The sequence below is a fragment of the Bos grunniens genome, chromosome 7 (genome assembly GCF_055505025.1).
Source record: "Bos grunniens cultivar Pamir isolate PY7600 chromosome 7, Bosgru_T2T1.0, whole genome shotgun sequence".
NCBI lineage: Eukaryota > Metazoa > Chordata > Mammalia > Artiodactyla > Bovidae > Bos > Bos grunniens.
The window spans coordinates 794,795-818,377 of record NC_141171.1 but is presented as its reverse complement, the minus strand read 5'-3'; the positions used below and the strand labels follow the sequence as shown (position 1 = coordinate 818,377).

At 41.0% G+C, this 23,583-nt stretch overlaps 1 protein-coding gene across 2 annotated transcripts in view; it reads left to right on the top strand.

Moving 5' to 3' along the window:
* Nucleotides 1-360: 360 nt before the first annotated feature.
* Nucleotides 361-23,583, top strand: part of CNOT6 (CCR4-NOT transcription complex subunit 6) — an 83,258-nt gene continuing 60,035 nt past the window's right edge. For both annotated transcript variants that reach the window (XM_086407837.1, XM_086407836.1), the window contains exons 1-2: nt 361-767; nt 19,536-19,649. In XM_086407837.1, the coding sequence (XP_086263963.1) occupies nt 19,538-19,649 (112 nt within the window). In that variant the 5' untranslated portion in view covers nt 361-767; nt 19,536-19,537. The remainder of the gene's footprint in view (nt 768-19,535; nt 19,650-23,583) is intronic.

Genomic DNA, 23,583 nt, shown 5'->3' with positions numbered 1-23,583 from the left:
AAAGAGAGGGACAAAAATAAACAGCCTGAGACAAAAAAAGAAGAAGAAGAAGAAGAAGAAGAAGAAGAAGAAAGAGTTAGTTGGAAAGAGTAGGAGCGTCAAGAAGATGATAAAGTAGAAACGACAGGCAGTAACAAGCGAAGAGAGCGAGAAGAGGAGAACTCAGACCCTGAGAGGCGGGCACTGATCACGGAGCCCCAGGGCCCGGGATAGGGAAGAGAAAAGGCGGGGCCTGCGGAAACTGCGAGCCGAGAGCGACCGCCCCGGATGCTGAGTGGTCGCGCCCTGCGGCGGTGGCCAATGGGCGCCCGGGATGTTGGAGCGGCAGCGTCAGTCGCGGCGCTCTCTCGCTCGCTCGCCGCAGAGGGGGTGAGCTGGGGGAGGGGGACGGCGGCCGCCGCCATGATGCTTGTTTGCTTTCAATGAAAACAAGGGGGACGCGGAGGAGGAGGAGGCGGCGGCGTCGGTGGCGGCGGCGTCGGCTGCGCGGAGGCGAGGGCAGCGGTGGGTGCAGCGAAAAGGGAGAGGCCGGAGGCCGAGAGGCCGAGAGGGCGTAGTGGCGGCCCGTCGAGGAGGCTGAAGCGGGCGGCTGACGCGGTGGATCTCGGAGGGGGAACAAAGAGCGGCGGCTAAGGCGGCAGAGGAGCGGCGACGGCGGCGCTGCAGCTGCGGGCGGGACTGGTATGGTGGTTCCACAGGTCAGACCCCGCTGCACTCACAGGCAGGAGGCGGCGGCAGCGGCGGAAGAAGGCGGCGCACCCCAAGAGGTGAGCGACACCGGCCCGAGGCCCAGCCGGGCGCTGCTCCTCGCACTGGCGGCGCACGGGCCGCTCTCAGTCGTGTCCCGGGGACCGTAGCGCGGGGCACTCGAGCGAGAGCACCTTAAGTTTTGTGGGCGGCGGGCCTGCAGCTTGGAGGAGATGCCGACTGTTGAGGGGTCCCTAGATGCGCATCTGTCGCGACCCCGCTGATTCCGGGACCGCGCCCCCGCGCAGAGTACGGGGCTGAGGGGTGTTGATTGACGGCGGGGGTGGGGGCGCGCAGAGGGGCGCCGGGATTGGGGGGAATGCCCTGGCTCTCGGCTCTGGCTCTGGCCACTCGTAGGAGGAGAGTTGTTGTCTGGGACTCTGGGCCAGGATGGGTGGCAACTTTGGAGAAGTGGCAGTGTGGGATTGCGCGAAGTGTAGTATGGAACTTCGCACTTACCGCAGAGCGGGAAACTGTTTGCCCCAAATGTGTTTAAAATTAAGTTTTAGGCAATTATTTTTTTTGGGGGGGGGGCGGGGAATGGATTGGGAGGATGGGAATGACATGGTTAAAGAAGCCCTGAGCAGCAGATGGAGAGATTAGGATATTGCTGAGGACTCAGAGATACAGTTACTTGAAGCTTTTATGTTTAATAACCTAAATCTTATCTTTCCTCCTTTTTTCTAACTACCAGTAATTATTTTCTCCGGAAACTTTTTTTCTTTTGACTCTTCTCCTTCTATCCCTTTCTTGAAGAGCTTGCTAAGCAATACCTGTAATCGTTTCTTGAACTGTTAACTGTAAAAGACCGCGTTGTGAATGGTTATTTTGCTTGTCCTTTTTGGATGTGTTATTGTGCTAAACTGACGTTTAAATAATCTCCTTGAATATGAGTTACCATACTTATTTCCAGGTGGATTGCCCCATAGAATCTTCTTGCCTCTTTGTATCTGGGGATTTTAATTTTGGGGAGGAAGAGAGTGAATATGAACAAGTGAAAAATAAAATGGCATTTAATTACACTTTGTGTTTTTCTGAATGCACTAGAGTTTATCATCCCAAAACAGTTTTGTAGGCTATAGGAGCTATGTCCATTGATCAAAAGGGTTTGAAGGCTTGTTTTGTAATTGCTATCAGGGTAATTATTACAGTCTTTAGAATATGATGACTTTTAGAATAAAAATTGCTTAATATTTTTAGATCAGTGATCTGGTCCAGTCGACTTGCTTTAAACAAAAATTTTTTTGAATAGCTACTAATGAGGAAACAAACTTAGAAAGGTTAAAGCGACTTGCCCAAGATATTACAGTTAAGAGGGAAAGGACTAGGTTTTGTGTAAGTGTGAGAGCACATGAGAGTGATATACTTGCCAAAGATTAGTTCTTTGGGGAGGGCAGAGTGTGTTTTAATAAATGGAAGTTATTTGAGGTAGTTGAGTCTGATCAGTTTCAGTAGGTGAAAAAGATACTTAATGAAGTGGTCAAAAAGGGAGGATGTGACAAAAGACAAAGTTTCTTGTGAAGCTAAGAAGATTTTGCATAGTTTCAGAAGTGTCTTCATCAGTGGTAATGTGTTAATAGATTAAGAAGCTCTTCTGAATGCTTATTTGTTTGTAGGGATTTTTAGTTTTCTTAGACCTTGGTGGCAAGGTAAAACTTTTCAGACTCTTGAATAGACATGAAGTTGGTTATAGAACTTAGTCCTGACTACAGATATTGGCATTTGCTTCTGTACTTGTGGTTTATAAATAATGTATTTTGGTTAGTGCTTAGGCATTCCACATTAGCCTTTTTTTAATGTTCTTTAAAGCATAAACCTTTTTCATGTTGTAGTGCAGCAGAAAGGGGTAATGTGTAAGGCATACTGGAATAAATGGTCAAGGCTGCTCACAACTTGTAGCTTTTGGGTCATAAAGCATGAAGACTCTTCAGCACCCTTGTAACTTTCTCATACGTAAGGTGCACTGGTTGAAAAACTGCTTTTAAAGTGTTTATTTGCATATAAGGTGGGGGCTCATTTAGGCTGCCTTAATCTTACCCTTCTCTGGGCTTTACCTCTCCCTCATCCATTTTAATTTTCTTGGTTCCTTGTGCAAGGAATAGTATATGCTGGACATAGTGTTGGACCCTGAGAATTAAAAAGTGAATAATAGTTGCTGTCTTATTATTGCTGTAGTCTTAGTAGGTGTAGAGAGCTGTGGGAGAACAGGAGAGAATGATTAAATTTGTAGAAGGTGTGGGAGCAGTTTACAGAAAATAACATGGAATTAGGTTTGTCAAACTGGGGAGACGGGTCTTTTCAAACGTAAGGAACTCTGGGTGCACTGAGGCGCCAAATGTTGGGGTAAGGCCAGTGGTGACATGTTACTGAAAAGGAGAGTGACGAGATGAGCCTGCAAAGGTATGTCCATCCTAGATTTTGAAGAACCATGCTTATTAAGCTAAAAGTGAGGTTTATATCTTTATCCTATAGGAAAGGAAAGAGCAAAATATTTTTCAGAGGGGAGCAATGTGATTTAGAGATCATTTAGGCATCAGTGTGGACAACTAAGTGGAGGCCTTACATATAAGAAAGTCACATTTGAGATAGTGTGAAGTTAGTGAATCTGAATCTGTTTTAAACTTAGATATATAGGGTATTTTGTTTCTGTGATCCCTTTTGTAGTGGGCTTGAGGACTCGGTTCAGTTGCTGTGTAATAACAGGGTAATTTAAAATGTTTTGAAGATTAAGAGCAATGAAAACAATGAAACCCATATAGTGTTACTGTAGGTAGGCATTCAGGCTTTTAGAACTTGTCTTCTCAGTTAGGCTGAGGCAGATTGTAGTAGTTAAGCTGGAAAAATCAAGCCTTTGCCCACCAGAAGTGAGAGCCACCAAGCTCAAAGGTTATGGCTATCCTGATGGTCTGTGAGGATATGGACTGTAAACATTTTGTGAAATTGGGTGGAGGACAGAGTTTTCCCTTCTGTATGGTGGTGGTGGTTTAGTTTCTAAGTTGTGTCTGACTCTTGAGACCCCATGGACTGGGGTTCCTGCCAGGTTCCTCTGGGATTTTCCCAAGCAAGAATACCTGAGTGGATTGGCATTCCTTTCTCCAGGGAATCTTCCCAACCCAGGGTTTGAACCCAAGTCTTCTGCATTGGCAGGTGGATTCTGAGCCACCAGGGAAGCCCAGAGCAACATATAGGTTCCTAAAAGTCACCATGGTAGGCAGAATTGTGCAGTAAAAACTATAGGCCTTTTGGGAAAAATGGTGCTGGGACACAACAGTCAGAACATTGTCAGTGACTTTATTTTTTTAAAAAGGAACCTGATAAAAATGGTAGCATAGTTTTAATCCTAAATGATTAAGGAATACATAAATACCACAGGTGCTGGAGAAGATTCTTCAGAGTCCTTTGGACAGCAAGGAGATCAAACCAGTCAATCCTAAAGGAAATCAACTCTGAATATAGATGGGAAGGACTGATGCTGAAGCTGAAGCTGAAGCTCCACTGTGAAGCTGATGTGAAGAGCTGCCTCACTGTGAAAAGACCCTGATGCTGGGAAAGATTGAGGGCAGGAGGAGAAGGGGACGACAGAGGAGATGGTTGGATGTCATCACCAACTTGATGGACAAGAGTTTGACCAAACTCCTGGAGATAATGAAGGACAGGGAAGCCTGGGGTGCTGCAGTCCATGGGGTTGCAAAGAGTTGGACACAGCAGCTGAACAAATACCATGATAAATGTGACACTTTACCTTGAAAAAGACCTGGTTTGCTTGTGGAAATGGGCATCAGAAGGGTTGCTGCTTGTGAGTTATTGTAAGGTGATGGAAAGAGGGTTACCTGAAATCAAATGGAATGTTATAATAACACCAGATGTGGATGGGTGTGGCTCAGCATATGTGTACACACAGACTGAACTGATGGAGCTGATAGGTGTTTTCAGGTGTGTGTATTTTGTAAATTTCTATGTAGCTCTGTTCAGCCAGGGGCAGGTTTCTGCCTTTTTCAAGTGTTTTTCTCAGACAAAATCGTATGTAAGCAAATGGGAATTTTGTGTTATGCTCAAATTTTCTAATATATTAGTTACATTGGAACAGATTATTTTCAGAATAAAGGATACAGCAGAACTAATTACGCTTCAACATAGCATTTTAAAGTAGTGCTAAAACTCAATTCCAGAAATACCTGAAACACGCTATTTTAGACTTGCTACTGTAATTGGGATGGTTGGAAAGCGTCACCAACTCTGGACATGAATTTGAGCCAACTCTGGGAGATAGAAGAGACTGGAGGAGCCTGGTGTGCTGCAGTTTATGGGGTTGAAAAGAGTCAAGACTTAGCGACTGAACAACAACAACAGCAGTAGGGCTTATGCTCTTTTATTTCAAGTGGGCTTATAATGGTGCAGAGAGAAAAACAAATGAACCAATAAAGCGCTCATCAAGTTACATGAGGAATACACACAGTATTTGGGGGATGCTAAAGAAGGAACAGAGGCTTCCCTGGTGGCTCAGATGGTAGAGAATCTGTCTGAAATGCAGGAGACCTGGGTTCAGTCCTTGGGTTGGGAGGATTCCCCTGGAGAAGGGAATGGCTACCCACTCCAGTATTCTTACATGGTGAATTTCATGGACAGAGGAACCTGGCCAGCCGCAGTCCATGGGGTCGCAAGAGCTGGACGTGACTTAGCAACTAAATCACCACCGCCAAAGAAGGAGCATCTAATTCTGCTTTGGAAACGGGGGAATTCATCTCAGAGGTCTTTGGGCTGAATTTTGAAAGTTGAATAGAGGTTTGTTAGACTGAGTGGAGGCATTTCAGTGGGAAGAAAGAGTATGTGCGAAGACAAGTTACGTACAACTTGGACTGTGAAACAGGTTGCAAAGATGTAAGGGACAGGAGAAGTTGCCAGAAATAGTCTATGAATGGTCTTAGGCTCTTTCTTAAAGTGTTGGGATGTAAGTTTGTATATAATAGGGATTCATTGAGAGTTTAGGTGGATGGGGTGGGGAAGTTGTATGTGTGACATACTTTTTCAGGAGACATAGTAAGAATGTGAAGGCTTGATGAAGAGGGTCAAGAAACTGGGGTCAGAAAGTCCTTAGGACTTCACTTAAGTCCTTATGAGGGAAATACTCTAGAATTGTTAAAGCCTTCATGATTTATATGGTCAGCATTTTGTGAATGATTTTCTGTCTTAGTTTTCAGGGGGAAAAAGGACTAGAGGGTCAAAATTGATTTCTAGTATACTAGAACTTCCCACAATGATTGTATGTATGACTTAGCAGCTAGAATAAATGTTGAATGTCTCAAAAGGCCAAAATTGCAATGAGATATGGTGTGGTCACTCACGTAGAGCCTGACATCCTGGAGTCTGAAATCAAGTAGGCCTTAGGAAGCGTTACTACAAACAAGGCTAGTGGAGGTGATGGAATTCCAGATGAGCTATTTCACATCCTAAAAGATGCTGTGAAAGTGCTGCACTCAATAAGCCAGCTAATTTGGAAGACTCAGCAGTGCTCACAGGCCTGGAAGAGGTCAGTTTTCATTCCAATCCCAAAGAAGGACAGTGCCAAAGATGTTCAGAGTACTGTACAATTGAGCTCATTTCACAATGCTGGTAAGATGTTGCTCTATATCCTTCAAGCAGGAACTTCAGATGGACAAGGTGGATTTAGAAAAGGCAGAGGAACTAGATATCAAGTTGCTGACATTTGTTGGATCATAGGGAAAGGAAGGGAATTCCAGAAAAACATCTAGTTCTTCTTCATTGACTATGCTAAAGCTTTTGACTGTGTGGATCACAGCAACTGTGGAAAATTCTGAAAGAGATGGGAATACTAGACCCCCTTACCTGCCTCCTGAGAAACCTGTATGCAGGTCAAGAAGCAACAGAATCTTACATGGAACAACTGACTGATTCCAAATTGGGAAAGGAGTATGACAAGTCTGTATATTGTCACCCTGCTTATTTAACTTATATGCAGAGTAAGTACATGGTGCAAAATGCCAGGTTGGATGAATCCCAAGCTGGAATCAAGATTACAGGGAGAAATATCAACAACCTCAGATACACGGATGATACCACTCTAATGGCAGAAAGTGAAGAGGGCTATAGAGCCTCTTGATGAGGGTAAGAAGAGAGTGAAAAAGCTGGTTTAACACTCAGCATTCAATAAACAAAGATCTTGGCATCTGGTCCCATCACTTCATGGCAAATAGAAGGGAAAAAAGTGGAAGCAGTGATAGGTTTTATTTTCTTGGGCTCCAGAATCACTGTGGATGGTGACTGCAGCCATGAAATTAAAAGATACTTGCTCCTTGGAAGGAAAACTATGACAAACTTAGACAGCATTTTAAAAAGCAAAAATATGTTGCCAACCTAAAGTCCATATAGTTAAAGCTATGGTTTTTCCAGTAGCCATGTATGAATGTGAGAGTTGGACCATAAAGAAGGCTGAGTGCTGAAGAATTGATGCCTTCGAATTATGGTGCTGGAGAGTCCCTTGGACCACAAGCTGTTCAAACCAGTCAGTCCTAAAGGAAATGAACCCTGAGTATTCACTGGAAGGACTGATGTTGAAGCTGAAGCTCTATCTTCAGCTAGAGCTTTGGCCTCCTGATTCAAAGAGCAGACTCATTAGAAAAGCACCTGATGCTGGGAGAGACTGAAGGCAAAAAGAGAAGAGGGCAGCAGAAGAGATGGATAGAGAGCATCACTGAGTCCGTGGACATGAATTTGAGCAAACTCTGGGAAATAGGGAAGGATAGGGAAGTCTGGCGTGCTGCAGTCCATGGGGTCACAAAGAGTTGGTTGCGATTTAGTGAATGAAAGACAACAAAAAGGGGTAGCTATAATAATGTGATCGTAAGAGAGGAAAGAGCAATTAGATGATTGAAAATCTGGCCAAAGATAAGAGATGAAAAGGTTTCTGTTGGCAGCCATCATTGTTGGATTGGTTGTTGCTTGTCCTATGCTAAGAGAAAAGATTTAGATTTAGTACTGGTGGTTGGCTCTCCTTACCTTTTTGATCTCAGTGATGTTTCACCACCCAAATTTTGACTCAACGCCCTTCATATTAGTTGGCATTCAGCTTTGTTGATTAGATCATAAATCATGATTGTCTTAATATATTCTTTTGCTCTGTACTTCATATTTGACTTAAAATATAGAAATTAAGATTTCTACACTGAGAAATATTTGTATTTTAAATTGAAATTTGTGGATGACCTGTATTTAGGGTACCTTTGTAGTTATATTTTGAATTGATTTATTGAGTTGAATTTGCTAGTATTTGTCCATTTTTGACCTTCAAAATTGGTAGTTTCCTGTGGTGTTGCAGTACACTCTCGCTTCTCTCTGTATTTTATATTCAATCATGTTATTAGGCACAGGCACATGGTTAGAACTGCATTTTATCAGCAGTCTGTCGTGGTGGTTGGTGGTTTAGTTGCTAAGTTGTGTCCGACTCTTGAGACCCCATGGATTGTAGCCTGCCAGGCTCTCTTGTCCATGGAATTCTCCAGGCAAGAATGCTGAAGTGGGTTGTCATTTCCTTCTCCAGGGGATCTTCCTAACCAGGGATCAAACCTATACCTCCAGCATTGCAGGCAGATTCTTTACTGCTGAGCCACCAGGGAATCCCCCTTAATAGCAGTCTAGTAAACTCTTATAGGCGGTTGGTTATTGACTGGGCACTGCAGATACAGACGGGTATGCCAGTCTTCTCCTTTGAGAAATTAGACTACTACGTCTGCTGTTTGACTCTGTATTTGGAGGATTATTTTATCATAATTTAAAAATCTTTTTTGCAGAGGTTTTACTGGTTGTAAGTTTTAGTTAAATCATTATGAACTTAAAGTGAGAAGTGTTAGTTGGTCAGTCATGTCTGACTCTTTGCAACCCAATGGACTGTAGCCTGCCGAACTTCTCTATCCATGGAATTTCCCAGGCAAGAATACTGATGTGGATTTCCATTTCCTCCTTAAATTTATTTTTATTCTCTGTGAGAAAAGGATTTAAGGAATTGAGATTTTGGGAGACAGGAGAAGGTAGCTACTGAAACCTTAAATTTTTAGAAATACCACTGCAATGTTCTTTGCCTTTTTCATTCTCACCCTCTTATGAGTATACTGTGCAGTTTTTCATAGACTAACAAATGTGTATGATATCTGATTAATTGAATTCAGAGTAGACAGGTTGTCTTCCAGCATGTTAGACCTTAAAGATTTGTAAAAATGTAAGACAGTGTCACTCTTCTTGCAAAATTTTGCTTTGTTTTTGAAAGTAGTTACTCTTCATTAAAATGCTGTGGTTAACATGTGCTAGGTTTATTATATTTAGTGAGTTAATACATGCCGGAGTCCAGCTCCAGCAGCCAGGGAATCAGCCTGAAGAGATGAGTGGTGTCGGCGGAAAATGATGCAGCCTCCAACCCACTCCAGTGTTCTTGCCTGGAGAATCCCAGGGACGGGGGAGCCTGGTGGGCTGCCGTCTATGGGGTCACACAGAGTCGGACACGACTGAAGTGACTTAGCAGCAGCAGCAGCTGACTCAAGGTGCGGGACTGCATGTTTATTTCAAGCTTCAGGTTTTCTTTTATACTTTGACAAAAGCATTAGGTCAGAGGTTTGACATTTTCAGTTCCTCTTCACCCAGATTATTGTCTCATTGTTGTCCTTCAAACAGAGTTCCTGATTACATTATAACTCATGCTTATGTCTGGGCTGCATACCACATTCCTCAGTTTATTTCTTATCTTTCTAAATCCTGCTTGCCCCTAGTATCTTAAGCTCACTATCTCCTAAAAAGGCTTATAGCTATCTCTAAAATTCCTAATCCCTACAAGCTATAGTAAAATATGCTAACACTACAACATTCCTTAAACTTTTAGCTTCTAACTATTCTTAATTATTCCTAAACCCTAAACTCTGCAGACTTCCTTTGCCATAAACATTCCCCTCACAAACAGGTCTTAGATAACAATCCTTCCCATGGCCTCGAGCTGCAGCCTGCGTGCTCATCCTGGAACGTTCTTTGTAAAGATCCTTGAACGAATGTCAATAGTTACTTTATAGATTATTTTCTGGGCACAACTGCAGAAGGCTTTGTGCTTTCTCATGCTTCTCTCAAGAACAATAAGCACCTTAACATTCTTTCCAGCCAACTCAACTGAAGAAAGGAAAAAACAAGTCAAAATCACAAGGCCTAACTCCTTCATCCCAGGACCGTGCCTGCGGGACAAGGAGAGGGGGTTGGGGCCATGCCTCCATTTTGTCAGTAATGCCTAACATGGCTCCCGACAAATACACTTTTAAATTCCTTAGTTCTTATTTCTAATACAGTAAATATTGATAGATAGAACTCACATACAAAAGGTCTTTGAGGTACTTGAGTATAAGGATCCTGAGATGATAGCATTTGAGATCTGCTGGAGAAGGCAATGGCACCCCACTCCAGTACTCTTGCCTGGAAAATTGCATGGACAGAGGAGCCCGGTAGGCTACAGTCCATGGGGTTGCTAAGAGTCAGACACGACTGAGCTACTTCACTTTCACTTTTCACTTTCATGCACTGGAGAAGGAAATGGCAACCCATTTCAGTGTTCTTGCCTGGAGAATCCCAGGGATGGGGGAGCCTGGTGGTCTACCGTCTATGGGGTCGCACAGGGTCGGACACGACTGAAGCGACTTAGCAGCAGCAGCAGCAGCAGTCTTAAGTATTAGGCAGAGTTTGGGAGTAGAGAATATGAGTGAAGAGTGGTTTGTAAAGATGATATATCTGAGAAGGCAACTCAAGGACTCATGGTCTTAGTAACATAATATTTGAAGAATGAACCCAGAAGATCTTGGTTTCATCAGTGACAGAATTCTAGAGTTGTATGAGGCATTGGTGTACAGCTTGCAACTATATTGTCCCAGGTTCAAATCCTAGCTCTACTATTAGGTTGGTGCAGACACAATTGCGGTTTCAGACTGTGAATCATTATAACTAGGCTGAAACACAAATCTTTATTAATCAAAACTGTTGACCAGTTCTGGCTGCAGGCCTTGCAGTTTTTGGTGCATCTCATTGATTTGTTGAGCATACTTCTCAGATGTAATGGTTTTGCCCTGATTCAGAAAGCTGTAGTGGATCAGACCGGCAGCAGACCACCAAGTTTGGCTTTGGGAGAAGCTTTGGAGCTTTTTGGTTCAACCACTGTTGCCAGTTGTTGTCTAAAATCCACGTTTCGTTGCATGTTACAGTCTGATTGAGAAATGGTTCATTGTTGTGTAGAATAAGAGAAGATGACACTTCAAAACAATAATTTTTTTTTTAAATTTTCGGTCAGCTCATGACCCACTTAACCAAGCTTTTTCACCTTTCCAATTGCATCACACACTGAATGACTGTAGAAAGCTGGACATTGAAGTCTTTGGCAACTTCTTGTGTAGTTGTAAGAGGATCAGCTTTGATGATGGCTTTCAGTTGGTCGCTGTTAACTTCTGATGGCTGCCCACCACGCTCCTCATCGTCAAGGCTCTCGTCTCCTTTGCAGAACTTCTTGAACCACCACTGCACTGTATGTTCATTAGCAGATCCCCAGGCCAAATGTGTTGCTGATGTTGAGAGTTGTCTCCCCTGCTTTACAACCCATTTGAACTTGAAGAAGAAAATCGCTCAAATTTGCTTTTTGTCTAACATCTTTTCCATAATCTAAAATAAATATAAAATACATAGAAAGTAATGTCAAGAGCAGGGGAAAAAAAGGCAAGAAATGTGTATTAAAATGATGTATAACATAATCACATTTATTTAAGAATGTATTCTAATATCAAACAGCAAATTTCAACAGTGCTAAAACTGCGATTACTTTTGCACCAACCTAATACTAACCAAGTGTGTGTGACTTTGGGCAAGTTACTTAAATGTAAGAGCCTCAGTTTCCTCATCAAAAGTAAAAAGAGGATAGCGCCTACTTCCTGGGCTGCTATGAGAATTAAATCGAGATAATACAAGGAAATTATTGCATAATGGTTGAAAGCCAGACTGTTGGATCAGATTTGAGTTAAAGTCTCAGTTATGCCACTAGTACCTGTGATCTAGACAAGTGACTCTCTGACCCTTCCTTTCTTTATGTATGAAGAGTAGTAGTATTTATTTCTAGGAGTTGTGAGGATTAAATGACATAATGTATGTGAAGGGGCAGCCAGTTGGTGAGTGCTCAGAACATGTTAGCTGTTATATGCCCTGTGCAGATTGTGGCAGACAGGCACCCAGCAGTTTTGTCATTACTGCCACCTGTTTGAGGTTTGCTCTCATTTTGCTCTAGTATGTCACTAAGATTATATAGTTTTTACCTTTAAGTTTGGGCTTTCCTGGTGGCTCAGTGGTAAAGAATCTGCCTGCCAGTTCAGGAGATGTGGGTTTGATCCCTGGGTTGGAAAGTCTCCTGGAGAAGGAAATGGCAGCCTACTCCAGGGCTGTAGCCTGTTCCCATGGACAGAGGAACCTGGCAGGCTACAGTCCATGGGATCGCAAAAGAGTAGGACACGACTTAGCAACTAAACAACAACATTGACTGAGCACCTACTATTTGCCAGGCTCTGAAAATATAAAACTATTTAAAATGTAAGTGCAAGGATCCTATAGTAGAGTAGGTGAATGAGATGTAAAAAAAATTAAGGTGGGGTTAAAGAGGCAACATTAGAAATACCTTCAAGGTTCAGAATAGCTCAAAGCAGGAAATTATAGACTCCTGTGTTGGTGAGGGATAGGGAAGGAGTCCTAAATTAATGTTTGTAAAAAGAAAGGTTTGTAGTGTGATTACACTGTTGTAAGGTTTTTGTTTGCAACTCCCTCCCCCAACCCCGTAGATTAAGATCCAAGATCATGTACGTGTTTCCTGCTTATTTTTTCCCAGCACCTGACAGAGTGCTTGAAACAGAAGCAGAAGGTGCTTAGTAAATATTTGTTGAATGAATGATTCTGTAAAGAAAGCTTCCTTAAGGAAGCATGATTTCAGTTGTATTGAATTGCCCTTTTTTTTAAATTATTATTTTTAGTTTTCTTTGAAAACCTGATTTTGAGTTTGAAGGAAAGAATGTTAAGACCACTTTATTAGTGTAACATGCTAGGTCTGACACAGGACGCTGGGAGATAACAATTGGACTGATAAATGCTGAGTAAATGTGTGGTGTGCAGAGGAAAGAGGAGTGGATTTGTGCCTTTGTTGGGAAGGGCTTACAGGGGCTCTGATGTTAACTTGAGTTGCTGTGAAGGGGATGAGTAGGAGTTTCGAGTGAAGGTTGTCTGGTGAAAGGATTAGGATGTATCATTGAAAGATTGTCTTCGAAGTAGGTATGCTTTGATCAACTTTGGACTTGATAGAATGATGCACATGTAAGTGGCTGAAGATGAGTGAGAAAATAGTGCCCTAAATCCAGGTCATAAAGGACTTTGATGTTAGGGTTTTAACTAACTAGGTAGGCAGAAAGGGCCATGTTAGATTTTTAAGCAGGAGAGTTACATGGGCAGGCATCAATCAGGAAGATATAGAGAAGGTTGTTTAAAAGTTGTAGCTGATAAATGAGGGTGTGAATTAACTTTAATAGCTGTAAAAGTGGAAAAGACAGGTTTAGAAGTCCTGAAGAGGTAAAAATTAGTTGGATTTAGTGAAAGATTTGTTAACACCTAGTGAAAATTTGGATTGGAAAAAGTCAATGGGCACCAAGGCTAGTGGCACTACCTTTTGTTTTTCCCTAGCTTACAGTTCTTTGAGGAGCCTGATCAATAAATAAAAGGGTCTTTTTTTGAGAAATGAGTCTATTTCTCCTTTTTTCCCTTGCCTGCCTTTCCTCTGCCCCACTCACTCTTTTTCTTTGTGTTTCTGAAAGAAGTAAAACACCAAGAATGGAGGAGAAAATGTAACAAACAAGAAAAGGAAAAGAACTTACCTTTTTGTCTTGTCAGTTAAGATTGGCTGTAATTTGAAATTGGTCATTTGTAGTGATATGGATGAACCTAGAGTATGTCATACAGAGTGAAGTAAGTCAGAAAGAGAAAAACAAATACATATTAACACACACACACACACACACACACACATATATATATATGGAATCTAGAAAAATGGTACTGATGAACGTATTTGCAGGACAGGACTAGAAACACAGACCTAGGCAATGGACTTGTGGATGTGGGGAAGCAGATAGTGGGACACGTTGAGAGAGCAGCACTCACATACATACACGGCTGTGTGTGAAATAGATGCTAATGGGAGCTGCTGTGGAGCACAGGAAGCTACGCTCCATGTTCTGTGATGACCTAGGGAGTGGGGCTGGGGGCTGCGATGGAGGCTCAAGAGGGAGGGGATCTATGTATGCTTACATCTGATTCATGTTGCTGTACAGCAGAAACTGATGCATTATAAAGCAATCATACTCTAATTAAAAAATAAAAAAATTGGCTATGACTCAACCTTATTTCCCTTGGGAAAAAAATCTGGCCATTACAATTAAATTATTTAACTTTAGAGTGTCTTTTAACAAGTTTTTATACATTGCTGCAGTAAAATCTCATAATAATTTATTAATATTTCAAAATATGAACTAGGTATTAAATGTTTCTCCAGCTGTCTGCAGAATGTTGTTGTGGATTTGTGGATCATTCATTACATCTCATTATATATATCTTTTCATTCTCTTCAAATCTATAATAGTTCTGACCCCAGTTTGTTGAAGGTAGCAGACCAGTTATCCTGGAGAAAGTCCTTCATTGCAGTTGCTGCTTTGGTGTCATCTAGCCAGTTGCTCTGGGCTTCCCTGGTAGCTCTGCTGGTAAAGAATCCACCTGCAATGCAGGAGACGCCAGTTTGATTCCTGGGTCAAAAGTTCCCCTGGACAAGGGATAGGCTATTTACTCCAGTGTTCTTGGGCTTCCCTGGGGGCTGAGACTGTAAAGAATCCACCTGCATTGCAGGAGACCTGGGTTCGATCCTTGGGTTGGGAAGATCCCGTGGAGGAGGAAATTGCAACCCACTCCAGTATTCTTGCCTGGAAATCCCCATGGACAGAGGTGCCTGGTGGGGTACAGTCCATGGGGTTGCAGAGAGTCGAACGTAACTAAGCACAGCACAGCACAGCCAGTTCCTCCAGTTCTGAAAAGGGTAAACATTATTGGTGTGTATTTCATATTCTGTCAGATCAAAAGACCCACAGTGTCTGGTTCTGCCCCTTACTAGTGTTGAGAAGATTGATGAAGAGGTAATAGTTTATTCCTCTGTTGAACATTTTCTACCTTATAATCAAAAAACAACCTGGGTGGTGGTGTTACCTTAGCATTATGCCAGTGCCAGTGATTCATCCCAAGGTTTTAACTCAGTTTATAAGTCTTTGTTTTAGAAAGACTCATTGGGAATTGTGAAATGATATTGTTTTTATTTTTTCATACTTCATTTATTGTCTTTCTTTTGTAAAATGGGACTTTTTTTCACCTGGGCCATTTGATGACTGAAATAGAGTACCCATTGAAAGGATAGACGCTTAAATCTTTTTATTTAGTACTAAATTTCTTAGTTTGGAAGCTGCCTCAAATGGTGTTTGGCTTGCAGTTAGGGTCCCCCACCGGACCCCTTCCCCTCTCCTCCTCCCTCCACTTCTCTGTTACCCTTCCTCCTGTGTATTTTTAAGCCATTACATAAAATCTTTAATAATGTAAGCATATCTTTCTGTCTGGTAAATAATGTCCTGTATTTCTTCAAGATAAATAATTATTTTATTCTAAGATAATGAAAAACCATTTCTCTGAGGTCTAGATCAGGGACAGGTTTTATGCTGCCAGTATCAGTAATGATGTTTGGCATTGGATTGGGGGAGTTGAAGATTGACTAGTCTGGGGTTATATACATGCTGACTCTGGCCTAGCTATTTTTTAAAAGTCTTATAATTTTCCTTGGCAATTTTCCAGTCAGTTTTGAAAACCTTTTACTCTTTTCAGATAGTAATCTGCAGCGACATGCTGTATTTTTTAGAGAGCAAGAGCTGCTTGTTGATTTCAAGGCCTGAGGAAAAATCCTGAATTGTTTGTGTTCTTATGTCCTTTTTACTACCTAGTTTCCAATACTGTGTTCTGTTGGACTCCAAGAAAAATGGGTGGAATTGCTTAGTGGGCAGATATGCTTCTCAGAAGGGCTTAATTGTCCAGTTTGCTACCATTTCTTTTATTCTGTCATGTTCTTTTCGCACTCTCGGGCATTTGGAAAATAAAGACTGTGCCTCTTTCAAGTTTAGAGTGATGTGCTGTCTCTTAAATTTTAAGACAACCCATCACATGTCTTGAAAACTCAGAAAGGGAGTGGCTGGCTGCCTAGGCAGAAATCATGACTCTTGATGGAATGACCCCAGGTCTAAGACCTGGATTTCAGATTTCAGTCCTGTAATACTTTTATTTATTCTCTGAAGCATGAACTCTGGACATTGATCCACACTAACTAAGCTTGCATGAGATTGGTAAATCAGACTTCTGAACTTTCACTAAGTCAAATGATTTAATAACTCAAAGGGAACCCTCTTACACTGTTGGTGGGAACGCAAACTGGTATAGCCACTGTGGAGAACAGTGTGGAGATTCCTTAAAAAACTGAGAATAGAACTGTCATACAAACCAACCTCACTGCTGGGCATACACACTGAGGAAACCAGAATTAAGAGACACATGTACCCAAGTGTTCATTGCAGCGCTGTTTACAATAGCTGGGACATGGAAGCAACCTTGATGTCCATTGACAGATGAATGAATAAGGAAGATGTGGTACATATACACAATGGAATATTGCTCAGCTATAAAAAGGCACACATTTGAGTTATTTCTAATGAGGTGGATGAAATTGGAGCCTAATATATAAAGTGGAGTAAGAAAGAGAAACACCAATACCGTATATTAACACATACATATGGAATTTAAAAAGACGGTGATGATGATCCTATATGCAAGGCAGCAAAAGAGACAGATGTAAAGAACAGACTTTTAGAAGAAGGGGAGGGTGGGATGAATTGAGAGAATAGTATTGAAACATGTATATTACCATATGTGAAATAGATGACCAGTGCAAGTTCAGTGCATGAAGCAGGGCACTCAAAGCCAGTGCTCTGGGACAACCCAGAGGGATGGGTTGGGGAGGGAGAGGGAGTGGTTCAAGATGGGGGGGACACATGTGCACCCATGGCTGATTCATATCAATGTATGGCAGAAACCATCACAATATTGTAAAATAATTATTCTCCAATTACAGTATATTAGTTTAAAAAAATAGCTCATAGGACCAAAATACTAACCTTAGCTGAATACAGCAGCTTATCATTAAATTCTATTTGGAAAGCCAGTGAAGATCAGATGGTTGCTTTGTAAGTAAAATCTAGTCAGAACAGTGGCATTTGAGTGATCATAAGGACTCTTAAGGGATGTTGTCATTAAGCTCTGGTTGCCTTACACAGTGTTTTGTTATTACTGGTATATTCATATGATTCACAGTAGGCACTTGCTTTGCCAGCTTGTCCTCTAGATGGAATAGGAACAGTTCTTGACAGTATAGCTCTTTGTTAGGTATGTTTTGTATTAGTCTAAAAACTTCAGTCATTTCTATTCTGGAGAAATCAACATGTAGGAGAACAGTTTTATTAACAATATTTAACAAAACAAAAACTAGATATTCTGTTCCTTGTGCAGGTGGTTAGTCTCACTATTTACTTACCTTTTTCAAAAAGGGATTACTTACCTCTTCCTGTGTTTTGACTACATAGTCAAAACCATCTTTGTGTTTGAAAAATAGCTCTAGTTCTCATCAGTACAGAAGCGGCATAACATAATGAAAGTAGCTTTAGCCCTTTTCTAATTTTTTTACTGTGTAAAATATACATAACATAAAGTTTACCATGTTAACCATTTTTAAGTGTAGCATTCAGTGTTATTAGATACATTGATGATGTTATGCAGCCATCACCATCATCCTTCTTTGCAACTCTTTTCTTTTTGTAAAACTAAAACCTCAAACCCATTTAGCAGTAACTCCATTTGAGGTAAGTAATTGCTGACTGGCTCACTTTAACTTCATATGATAGTGGGTTTTTCTCCAGCTTTGTTTAGCTGTGTAAGGTATCCAGAGTAGGTGTTCAATTCAGTTGCTCAGTTGTGTCCGACTCTTTGCTACCCCATGAACTGGAGCATGCCAGGCTTTCCGATCTATCATCGTCTCCTGGAGCTCGCTCAAACTTTTGTCCATCGAGTCGGAGATGCCATCCAACCATCTCATCCTCTGTCATTCCCTTCTCCTCCTGCCTTCAATCTTTTCCAGCATCAGAGTCTTTCCCAATGAGTCAGTTCTTCGCATCAGGTGGCCAAAGTATTAGAGCTTCAGCGTCAGTCCTTCCAGTGAATATTCAGGATTGATTTCCTTTAGGATTGACTGGTTTGATCTCCTTGCAGTCCAAGGGACTCTCAAGAGTCTTCTCCAACACCACAGTTCAAAAGCATCAATTCTCTGGTGCTCAGCTTTCTTTATGGTCCAGCTCTCACATCCATACGTGACTACTGGAAAGACCGTAGCTTTGATTAGACGGATCCTTGTTGGCAAAGTAATGTCTCTGCTTTTTAATACGAATTTTAAAATAATGACAAGCAAAATGCACAGTAGTCCCAGTATCAGCTTAGATATAATTCTTCCAGTTTGTCTGATTCTCATAAATGTTTTTTACACTTAATTTGGTCACATTAGACCCAGATGAGGCTTATACATTACATCTGATTGCTGTGCCTCATAAGTCATTTAATATCAGTTTCCTTTTCATATAATTTATTTGTTGGGGAAATTGGGCCTTCTGTCATGTAGAACTTTCTGTTGTCTGCATCTGGCTGGCTGTATTCTTGTGGCATTATTTTAAGAGTTAAGAAAAAATTTTTTTACTCATAGTAAAATATACATAGCAAAATATGCTATTTTAATAATCATTTTAAGTGTGCAGTTCAGTAGTGTTAAGTATATTCACATTATTGTGTCTTATGTTACTTTTACCATATTCCTCTGTCTCCTTACTTGATATAAACTGGTTCCAGATCTAGAGAGGCTTATTTGATTCAAGTTCAGTCTTGTAGTTTTTTTTTTGGATGAAGGGGCAAGAGTGTACATAGTATTGACATATAAGTCTAGTTGTCCTGAGATTGATCCTTGGGTTGAGGTCTTACAGTCTGATCTATTTAAATTTTTTCCATTGGACATTTTTCACCTGATTCCTTTATTAGCCATTAATGGTCATCCGTTTTTTTCATTAAAGGTTGTGAAATAGTGGTTTTTCTAATTATGTAACTTTCTGCATTTATTAGCTAGAATTCTGTTAAGAACATTTCCTCAACTAGTTTCTGCCAGAAATGCTGGATAAATACTTGATTCTTTCCCTTTATTTTCCAACTTCAGGTGACAGGTTTTTTGTTTTTCTTCCATCAGAGTTTTGGAGTCATACAGTTTAGAATTGATTCGTAGTCTTCCTTTTGTTGTTCAGATTGTCTTATCTTGGCCAGTGGGATCTCTTCAAGCTAACTCCTGTGCCCTTCACAGCTAGAGCATCTTTCTTAGTGTCCAGGCTTGTTTATATTTTTCCAATCCCATTCTTGAAATCTTCCATTTCTTTTAGGAGTTCCTAGTTTGTTTTGGTGGGAAATTGTGTTTAGAGATCATAATATGGATGTCTACTTTTTAAAAAGATGTTATTTTCAGCTATTTGACTCTTTCAAATATTGATTGGTTTCTTTTCTTGATTCAACAGGCATGCCCAAAGAAAAATACGAGCCCCCTGACCCTCGGAGGATGTACACAATTATGTCCTCTGAGGAAGCAGCAAATGGAAAGAAATCTCATTGGGTGGAGCTTGAAATAAGTGGTAAGACATACACGGCTAAATTTATGGTTTGGAGGTTAAGATCTAGTAATGCCAGTACACAAGGGAAGCAATGCTGTATTTTACCAATGCTGATTTGTCTTAGAAGCTGAAATGTTCAGTAGGAAAAACATGGTTTGAGTCAAAGTTCAGAACCCATTCATTGCTTATTTTCTCACTGTCAGTGTCCTTTTATAAAATCAAGATGATAATATCAAAGATGAAATGAAAATAGCATATGTAGTGATTAGTATACAAAGGTTTGTCCTGTTCCTTAATTCTCTGATGACGTAGGGTAGGGATTTTTGTGTTATCCAGTTACAGGTTTCCAATGAGGTGGGGAATGCCTGTTTGGCTGTAGATTCTGGGATAGATTTGTTTCTCCTTATTTTCTGAATTTGTGTTTCAGTCTGAGTCTCTGGGGACAGCCTTGTTCAGAAACACAAAATCTTGAAAGAGTTTGAAGCAGCTCTCAGGATTCCCTTCTGCCTTTAATGCAAGTCTTCAAAAATATGGCCAAGGGGCGTGATTGCTTCTTAAGGCAACCAGGGCTAAAGAAATTTTGTGTTCATGTTGGCCTAACATGCCTCCTTATGCTTTCCTTCTAGTTTTTCTTGACTGTTGCTTTCTGAAATAATATTGACCAAATTGTCTTTTCTTTCACCTGGCTGCCCTTGATATTTTTAAAAGTTTAATGCAACAAACATACTGAGTATATGCTATGTGTAAAACATTTTCCAGGTGCTGTACTAGGCATATGTAAGATATATAGATGGGGGGGAAGGTCTGTTTCATTCTGACGCTTTTGACATATTACTGGGCGAGAGGAAGGGACTATGCCAGTGTGAGTAACTAATAGACAAAACATAGCTGTGAAGTCTAAGTAGAAAAGTGCTGTACAGAAAGCAAAAGGAGGTAGTGATAGTAGCATCTCTCCCTTGTCAGCTCCGAAGTTCTGATTAATTATTGAGTAACCTAAGCACCTTCATGCAGCCATGGTAGAGGTTGGTACCTATATGGGTCTCTCCTGTTTTCCCTCTTCCAGTTTCTGGAGTGCTGGTGTAGAGTGGTGGGAGAGTGAAATTTCTCTCTTCTTTTGGCTGTCCTGTCAAATTTGATTTTCTCTGTCAGAGAGCCTTTGAAGCATAGGCAATTACTGTTCCAACTTCCCCTTTTAATTTCTGCAGGGTTGGTATTTAACTATATTTTTCTTTTTTCAGTCTGTATTAGCAGTTTTTGAATTACAAGTCGTTTGCTTCTAGGAAATTTGGATAATCTATAAAGTGTTCACTTAGGTTAGTGAGGTTATATCTCTGAGGTAAAGGGGATTTTTCTCTGTCTGCTCACTCTACCTTATGTTTGGAACTCAGTGGCAATTTGGAGTCATTGTTCTCTGCTTACTCTGAACTTTGGGAAGAGATCTGTGTAGAAGATAGGAATGAAAAGGAGAGATTTTTCTTTTAAAATAGCATTCTTAACAGTTTTATCTTTACCAAGTGTTGTGGAGGATAAGCTGTTGATTGAATAGGTCTGGTGGAATAAGACCTTGTAATTAACAAAACCACTATCAGGAAGGTCACTTTATTATCTTAATACATGAATATAAACTCCAGTGTGTAGAAATTTTCAAGACTGAATTCATTTCATGCTAAGATTAGAGTTATCATGTATATTATATACTCTAGCATTCCTTAAGATCTGTGATACAAAATTCTAGGGATCTGAGGTCACTGAATTCTGGACCTGAAGTAATCTCATATATTCTTCTGGTTCTAGGGAGATGAGTGGTTAGATCCTTGTGCCATTGGAGGTAGCCAGATAATCCAAATGGCTGTTAGTCATTTACTTTTTTAAAGAAGGCCATTTTTTTAATGGTAAAATCAAACACAGATAAAGAAAACCCCAGAAGCATATTAGTGAATTATTTTAAGGCCAGAAGCCTAGTAATACCCAGGTCAAGAATTAGAAGTTTTCTGATCAGTCCAATAGGCATGAAACGCATGTGGCTACTGAGCATTTGAAATGTGCTTAGATTAGTCCAGGGCTTCCCTCAGTGGCTCAGTGGCAAAGAATCCTCCTGCCAGTGCAGGGCCCATGGTTTCCATCCTTGGTTTGGGAAGATCTCACGTGCCTTGGAACACCTAAGCCCATACACCACAACTAGTGGCCTGTGCTCTAGAACGCATGCTCTGCAACAGGAGAAGCCATCACAGTGAAAAGCCTCTGCTTGCAGCAATTAGAGAAAGCCCATGTGCAGCAACGAAGATCTAGCACAACCGAAAATAAATAAAAAATCTGAAAAAGAAATGTCCTTAGTCCAAACTAGGATGTAGTCTAAGTATAAAACATTTGCCTGATTTCAGAGAATTATAAAAAAGAGATGTAAAACCCTTTGTTAATAACTTGATATTAATGAAATAAATGTTTTAGATATAGAGGATTAAATATTATATTACAGTTTAAAAAAAAGGAATTAGAAGTTTTTCACTTTTCCCAGAACCCCTTCCACACCACAGCCAAACACAATCCCTTCCCCACTCCCTAAAAGTAACTGTTACTCTAACTTTTATAGTAATCACTTCTTTTGTTTCCTTAGGGCTTGCCTGGTAGCTCAGATGGTAAAGAATCCGCCTGCAATGCGGGAGACCTAGGTTTGATCCCTGTGTTGGGAAGATTTCCTGGAGGAGGGCATGGCAGTATGGCAATACATTTCCAGTATTCTTGCCTGGAGAATCCCCATGGATGAGGAGCCTGGCGGGGTTGCACAGAGTTGGACATGACTGATAACTAAACACAAGTGTTAAGAGTTTAGTGCTCAATTTACATGTTCCCTGTCCATCCTTTTCTTTACAATTTATCTGTTGAACTTCTTATTACCCTGCAGTATGTATTCTCCTGCATGCAGTTCAACATGTTTTTCATCCATATTTGCAAGTAGGATGCAGAGACTTGATCAAGAGTTGGATTTAAGACCCTTGACAGGACTGAAGACTGCGTTATGTGTGTGGTATTATTCTTTTTCTTTAGGAGGCACATAAGATACAAAAGCCTTCTTTTCTACTGATGTTCAGTGCCTAGAGCCATTAATTCTTTGAAGGTTGCAAAATAGTGATAGATGAGCTGTATCTGTTAAGAGATACTTTCCCTCATCTTAAAATTTTATTTTATTTTATCTTGGGCTTCCCAGGTGGTGCTAGTGGTAAAGAACCCTCCTGCCAATGCAGGAGACACAAGCAATGCTTGATCCTGGGTTGGGAAGATCCCCTGGAGGAGGGCATGGTGACCACTCCAGTATTCTTGCTTGGAGGATCCCATGGACAGAGGAGCCTGGCAGGCTGCAGTCCACAGGCTCGCAAAGAGTCGGACACGACTGAGTGACCTATGGTACACACAGTTGATTTATTCCCTCATTTATTAATTGATTGCTCAAGATATAAATTTGTATAGGAGAGGTAGAAAAGAATGCTTCTTTCTTTCCTTTTATTTACGAGTTTTCAGGATAACCTGTTGTCCTTTGAAGGTGACCAATCAGATTTTTAAAGTTTCATTTTTAAAGTATCCAGTGGTTTAAGAATCCAACTTCCAATTCAGGGAATTCAGGTTTGATCCTTGGTCCAGGAACTAGGATCTCACATGCTGCAGAGTGACTAAGGCCTTGTGCCACAACTACTGAGCTGATGTGCCACAACTGGAGAAACCCCCGTGCCACAAGGAATAATCCCACGCCGCAGCTGAGGCTCTACCGATCCAAAAATAATTAAAGAAATAAAGTATTTTACTATTATATTTGGGTTTCAAACATATGCTGTGAGTTGTCATTATTCCTCTTTATTTTATTGCTTAAAATTGTCCTCTTTTGCCGTAGGCTTGATGGCAGTCAGATTTCTTTTCTTTATTCAGTTCAGTTCAGTTTCCCAGTCGTGTCCTACTCTTTGTG